The sequence below is a fragment of the Notothenia coriiceps genome, unplaced genomic scaffold, assembly GCF_000735185.1.
Source record: "Notothenia coriiceps isolate Sejong01 unplaced genomic scaffold, NC01 NC01_scaffold00037244, whole genome shotgun sequence".
Lineage (NCBI taxonomy): Eukaryota > Metazoa > Chordata > Actinopteri > Perciformes > Nototheniidae > Notothenia > Notothenia coriiceps.
The window spans coordinates 2880926-2888470 of record NW_011369945.1 but is presented as its reverse complement, the minus strand read 5'-3'; the positions used below and the strand labels follow the sequence as shown (position 1 = coordinate 2888470).

The window sequence follows — 7545 nt, the reverse complement described above, 5'->3', positions numbered from 1 at the left end:
GTTCTGAAAACAGTCAACCTGGCAGGAGAGCTCTCCTAGGCACTCGACCAAGCCAAGTCCTGGAACATACACACACACATGCACGCACGCACGCACGCACACACCGCGGGTCACAAACCCACACACTCAGTCCAACCCACAATCTACTTTGTCTAGTCACTCAAAATGGCTCTGGTCAAATTTGATGAGGTGTGAGTTAAGCCCGTCTGAAAGTCTGGCATTTTACAGCTGAAGAATGAAGTGAAGAACCAAAAAGGAAACGTCATCCTTTCCCTAATCAACCTTATATGTTAAAGGTTAATGTACGTTTATTTATATAGAATATTTTAGACACAACAGCTGTGTGTCTAAAACGCCTTTATTGGACTCCTTTGTTTACTTCTGTAACATAAAGACTTAAAAAAAGATATGACATGTCATCAGCTGTAAAATAATAAATCGAGTTTTCAATGAACTTTAATCAATTAGTTTGAACTTGAAGACATTTCGATGAAAGTTTGAATTGCATCATGGGACATCGTTTCCCTCATATTTCTTGAGAATAGGTTGGATTTTATATGGGAATTGAGTGTAGGTCACAAGGTCACAAGAAAATATAAACCAATTTCTAGAAATCCACATTTCCGGAGATACTACATTACAATAGTATCATGGAATAAACACAATGATACTTCTTTAGGCAGGTATTAATGTCTCCCTCGTGTTGGATCATTGTATGTTTATGAACATATTGTGTTTCACAAGTGAATGTGAAAAGAAGGGAAAATTGTTTGCAGGCAACAAATGTAAAAAAGCCTAGAACACCTAACAGCAGGGCAATGAGTCAAGAAAACACAGATGGGAAAAAGTCAATCGGTATATGCCTTAATGTGATCTTCTGTATTTTCTCCTCTTGAAAGGCTACCCTTCACAGTGCAATGCCTGGAGCACGCACACATGCAGTGCTACTATGATTCACATTATAACTACCTGTGGCCATGATTCTAATCAGAAACCTGAAGTGCATCCCACAAATAATCTGACCGCCAAAGAAGAGATTTTCACAAAGTGCAGCAGTTCTGGAAACAAATGTCTGCCTATCTATGGTTTCCCCTTAGGACAAAATATACAAGAGTGCAACACACAAATATTACAGGCAAACAATTCAACACTCTAAATATCAAAATACAACATAGGAAGTGATGGGACTATATTGTAGCCGTACTAGCTGTGTGTTTGCATTTGATATGGCAATATCAGGCTGGGTCTTCCTGTTGGATTGTGTGTCCGTCTGTAAGTATAATCAGACACTTGGATGTTCTTTATTCTAATCAAAACGTAAGCCAGGTAAGGTGTCTGTATGTGTTATAAAATCAAGCCAAAAGAAGTTGTTACACAGGAAGCAATCACATGTTTGCGGTAACTTTTCAGGACTATATGAGGATTGATGTGACAAAGGGTTGAACTGGAGTCAAATATGTCAAGTTAGCTAGCAGTACAACAGACTTGCTCACTATGAAGGCTGTGAACAAAGATACTTCAATATAATTGGTGGTAGGACATACATTTTTTTCCTTTTGAGAAAGGGCCTTTCCATTGTATGAGTTATTTTAGACACCAGTGAGTCACACGTGCATCAATCCTCACAGCTGATAACCAGTAGCCTGAGCTTATAGAGGATGATGCCACAGATGCTTTTCAAAAGCAGCAGAAGGAAAGACATACGGATAGTTTTTAGTCCACAGGCTTCACAATATTGACAAATATGGAAACACGCATTTTCAACAAAAAAAAAAAATTGTCTAGTTTCCTACTTTGTATGTCTGAGGAAGGACATTTCCCCCGATACTAATCTAACAGTGTCCGTGCCAATGGCGATTGCCAAGGAAACAAAGCCGAGAGAGACAGCAAACAAGTCAAATAAAAATTGTTTTAAAAATGTGTGAAAGAATGCGAGTCTGACCTTCTCCTGGTTGAAGGAGTCCATCCTCTTCATGGCTGTGTCTAAAGCAGTCATGGAGTCCAGGAAGGCCTGGTCCTGCTCACACAGCGGGTTGCTCAGCAGATCCCCAGAGATCTTCACTGCTGCTTTGGACATGGCTGGCACACACAGAAACAAAAAGCAGATGTTAAAACAGAGTTAAATAACTTATTGAAAAGACAATCTTGTAGAAATCAGCCAAAATAAAAATGGTTACTGAAGATGTCCTTGTCTACACATCAAAACACGATATTCTTATTTAAAAAACAAAAACTGTTTTAGAGGATTACCCTTAGGCTCAAAGTGTTCAGTGCTTGTTTGTGGATTGGTCTTCAAAATAGGACTTTTGAGAAATGAAGACAAATAGCAGACGGCACAGTGCTGCCCCCACTTTTAAAATCTGAGGGGTTGCTCGGGTTGTCTGCCGTGTTGAATATTTACCATCGAGAATCCTTGCAACGCGTCTACACTGACAGCACCAATTACTGTAAATGTGCCCTCGTGCCACTTTGTTTAGACACAGAGCACATATCAGATTATGGCTTCACAGTCAAAATAAATGAGCCTCACTGAGGAGATGCAAGCTGACACGAGAGGCTATGGTGAAAATGGGCTTCGTGGAGATTTGGAACAGCCATCGGTCTCTTTTCACACTCCCTCTGGATTCTCTCAAGACCAATTTTCAACCAATCAATTATCATTGTGTGGCATTTCTGCATCTCTCGCCATGTGACAGGTAACAAATTGCTTGATTTGGCCTTGTCTGATATGACCGAGAGACGTGTTTATTATAGGGTCTTGAAAACCAAAAAAGGTGACTTAAGGCAGATGATTTAATTATGTGGGTTCGTAAGGTCCAAATAAGTGAAGCTCAAGTCCCTTGTAATCACCTGGGGCAGAAACAACATGAACAGTTCCTTAGGATATAACCCCAGTTATCTCTGCCTTTGTTACTTTGTTTAATTAAGTATGTGAACCACCTTAAAACATATTATTGTCCCTCGGCAGATAATTGCAAGTGAGTTCAATAGAGCTCTGAATAACACCATCCTTGAGTTGATAAATGACAGTCAATACAGAATCAGTGTATTATGCAGTGGTGCCATGCAAAGTAGGTCCAGTTCTTTGTTTGGAAGCAGTTGGTGGAGACCTGTGCAACAGATGGAATCCATTAACGATAATGAGGGCCTGACAGCTATGACACTTTGATGATGCACACATCCATATTTCAGAGCACAAGGGAGAGGAAATGAAGAAACCTCTCACTCCTCCACCCCCACAACTGACTACTTACCACAGGCCATGTCTACTGCTGCTTCCCAAATACACAACTCCCAAACCAACAAATAAGCAAATAAAAAGTAGAGTACACATGGTTTACCTAGACTCAGAAATTCAAAACACACACACTGGGTTGGCCTGGAAAAACCTGTACAAGATTAAAGCGGAGGCTCGCACTCTCTCGTCTCATTTGTCGAGTCGTTCAGAGAACTGAGGCCCCACCGAACAAACCAAGACAACCAACGCTTCTTTCTAGCCCAGATCAACCTGCCAAGCGACATCAAGTATGTTGGGGAACAAGTGGAGATCAATGGCGCACCAGGCGGTAACACACAGATTGGTGGCAGAACACACCTAAATCAGCCTCGGTGCTTTTCTTCATGTCCTTGTGAAGCTTTTTCGTCTGATCCTCCAGCCTGTAAGACAAGAAGAAGAATGATCATCATCCGGCTCCATGTCTAGTAACGCAGCAAAGCTTCGGCAGCACTGACAACCATTTGAAATATGGGCTGAAATGTATTAGAAGAATGACATTAGTCAGAGACAGAACGGGAAAAGACACCATCTCAATAAGCGTATAATTAATCTATATACATATAATTATTATACGCTTATTGAGATAGAATATATATATATTTCAAAATCTATTCAATCCTGTCAATACATATTGACATGGAAAAAGAACACCTAGAAAAGGAAATTAGTATAGATAAAAAAAACATGGTTTAAGAAGGAATTACACATTTCAATGATTCCACATAAAATGTTATTATAACACCCGTTAGCTAATTAATAACACAGGGAATCCTTCTTGTTACTGTCAACTACATTTCCGCTCAAAAGCATTAATGTCTTCAATCATTCCACTGCACATATTCCATTGATGGGTGTTAAAAATGGCAATTACCAGACTGTGGAGGCAGAAAACACACGCCATTCATTATATCAATTAAGGCAAACGAGGGGTTTAGAGTCTCCCCTGAGACTGCTGTCATATCACTTCTCCTGGTTTGATGGAAAAGGGAACATGGTGGTTTCTTTTCCATCTCTGCTTTGAGGGGATTATATTAACAAGGAGCACAATAGCTGTGTAATCCCATGGGATTTCTGGTGGGGGCACCATGGCCACTGGCCACAAGATTGAAGGACATTGGAAACCTACATATGGCTATGAAAGCCACAAATGGCAGTCTGGTGCCTTCACACTCAGGGATGTGGCAGTTTTTTTTAATTGATCAGCAGCTGGGGAATAAACAAACGGTGGGTTACTCTAACATAATCACATGTATGTACCAAACATCCATGTGATTATATGTTTTGTTCCCTCTTAAACCTAAGGAGCTGGACATATGAAATGTTGATAATTATTGTTTTTTTTTATCAGTGAAGCTAAATGCCTTTAATATGGTTTAAAACACTATCTCATGCAGCCCAATTTCACAAAATAAAACCGGACAAAGTGACCGGGCGTCAATGTTAACATATTAAACCAAATAGCATGTGCACAGTAATCCATAGAGAAACAAAATGTCAGTCAGACTGTGTTTGAAACAGCTTGGATTTAAGATTGTAATCTCTGACTGTATTTTCATTTAAAGTATTAATTTGTTTGCTGCAAAAAATAGTAGTCAACTGTCAGGAAGCGTGTTCTAAGGCTAAATACAAATCATTAATTATTTCCCATCATCACTCGTCCTCTACACGCTTTTGTTTGTCTTGACGTGTTTTAGGATTTCGCAGTGAATCGCCACAGACCAGATGGAGGTTGTTCCAAAAATGTCATTTGCAGTAAATGATGTAACTTCATCCCTTATTGTTCACACCACAGGGGGAAAAAACACTGTCAGAACAATCTCCACAGTCACTTCTTCATTTCTCTCGCCAATTAGATGGAACTGGGTCTCATAAGGCAAATCAGCCTGTCCTCTAAAGCAATCAAAAGATACTCTTGGAATTAGACATTTATAAATCGCAGCAAATGCTACACACTTTATCCATCCATCCATCCATCCATCCATCCATCCATCTTCTCCCGCTTATCCGTGGTCGGGTCGCGGAGGTAGCAGTTCCAGCAGAGAGCCCCAAACTTTCTTTTCCCTGGCCACATCAACCAGCTCTGACTGGGGGATCCCAAGTTGCTCCCAGGCCAGCGAAGAGATATAATCCCTCCATCTGGTTCTAGGTCTACCCCTTGGTCTCTTCCCAGCTGGACGTGCCTGGAACACCTCTCTAGGGAGGCGCCCAGGTGGCATCCTAACTAGGTGCCCGAACCACCTCAACTGGCTCCTTTCGACGCGAAGGAGGAGCGGTTCAACTCCGAGTCCCTCCCGGATGACCGAACTTCTCACCTTATCCCTAAGGGAGACACCAGCCACCCTGCGGAGAAAACCCATCTCGGCCGCTTGTACCCGCTTGTACCCGCTTGTAGCCGCTTGTACACACTTTATAGTCAATGTTATTAGCAATACTTTATGCAGGGTTGAGTCAGTGTTTCATTATTAGAGGGCTTATTCCTGTTTGATAGCCCAGTAAATACCTCTACAATGAATGCCCTGTGAAGAGTTCAGGTTTACGGACGTAAGAGTGTTTCCCCTAGGATGGAGTCATAGCAGCGGTGCTAAGGCATGTGGGCCCAGCATAATGTGAGCGTGGAGCGTGTGGAATTTTTTAGTCTGTGCGCGTGCGAAGTTCGCCCCGCCAATTTGTTTCTATATGTCAGCACAAGAAAGGCTCTTGAGGCCTAGTACCAGGGCCGGTTCTAGACAATTTGCTGCCCTAGGTGAGATTTTAGGCGAAATTTTATATGTAAAGAATAAATGAAAAATCTCTACAAAAGACAAATACACTGCAAAAACAGAAACTTATTGATATAGGTAATAGACGTCAAAATGGCTTCAAATGTATTCAGTATTGTATGAACATGTTTGAATTGGGGGGTGGACGACACATCCTCTAGGGGGGTCCGGGGCAATGTCTCAAGATTTGTATATAGCGCCGCCACTATTTGTATATAGGGGAAACACTGAAGACATAACAGCCGTTTCTCTGTTTTTTCTTTTTCATCTAGATATCATTTAGTTTACCTAGGTGGCAATATTTTGTCATATAACAACGGTGACATTGTTAAGAACATCTGGAAATACTGACTTGTGTTTTTTTTTGTATCATTCATTGCTTTGTGATGGAGATATAATCAGTTAAGACATCATACTTTGCTTTGAACGACAGTGGAGCCAAAGGAGGGCATCATGCAAAACAAAATAAAACTAAAATAGTCTTTTAAATTGGCTGACACAGTTAACACTCGAGAGTAATGAAAAGAGACAAATATGGAATGAGGAAAATAACAGTATAACAGTAAAACCCTGCCAGTCATGGGTTGCAGGATAGTGGGTGAAAGTGTCTCACTATGTAAACAAACGTGCTCTGAGTCCAATGCCTGTACACTCAAGATGTGTTTTTGCAGAGCTTGTTTGTGCATGAGAAACCCGTGTTCCAGATAGTACCTCCTACTTTCAAATGTGTTGCACAATACTGTTGCATCTTCCCGACTCTGTCAGCGCTGACAGTGAGAGAGCCGTGCTGGCTGAGTGCCAGGTGAGCCTGGAGTCTCTTTCCAAAAGGTGCTAATGGAGCGGCCTGCTAGAGCAGCTGCTGCTCTTTGCTCCAGCGCCCCAATGTTCGGCCTGTGTAGCCACAATTATATGAAAATCACACTACTGCATTTTATTATAGGACATCACACACCGAGTGCAACGACACTGGAAGATGATCAGGCAATCAGCCCGGTTTGACCATTCAACACCGTTTCATTTGGGTAAATACCTGATCACTGCCATTCACACAAGAACCAGGTCGGACAATGCTGTTAAGCCAATTAGCATTCAGAGCTGCTAAGAGAAGTGAGGAATTGATTGCATGTTTGTGTTGTGTGTGCGTGTCCAGCTTAGAGCGAGAGGGAAACACTGGGATAACAGATTGGGGGATGTGTACTAATTGCACATATGTAATTGGTGTGTATGATATCTAAGGAAATTCTTTATATTAAAAGCTGTTTTTCCCATAAAGAGCACATTTACTTTGTGTTTAGTTCACTATTAAGTTACAATTTTACTTATAAAATCAGATACTTGATGTTTATGAATGATATGCACTTAGGTTAAAAAAAACTAAACTAATATTGTTATCTGATGTTTACACATTAATTAAGGCCTCAAAAAACCCTGTATAAGTTGGGGCTTATATATTATAGGTCACCTATTATGCAAAATCCACTTGTTCATGTCTTTCCTACGTCAACATGT

At 41.0% G+C, this 7545-nt stretch overlaps 1 protein-coding gene across 1 annotated transcript in view; it reads right to left on the bottom strand.

Annotated features, from left to right (window-relative positions):
- The window catches only part of bin3 (bridging integrator 3), a gene marked incomplete at its 5' end in the record, with an annotated part of 22756 nt that overhangs the window by 12777 nt on the left and 2434 nt on the right, over positions 1-7545 (bottom strand). The window contains 2 exons of the mRNA XM_010794148.1: positions 1943-2079; positions 3596-3657. Coding sequence (XP_010792450.1) covers positions 1943-2079; positions 3596-3657 — 199 coding nt within the window. The remainder of the gene's footprint in view (positions 1-1942; positions 2080-3595; positions 3658-7545) is intronic.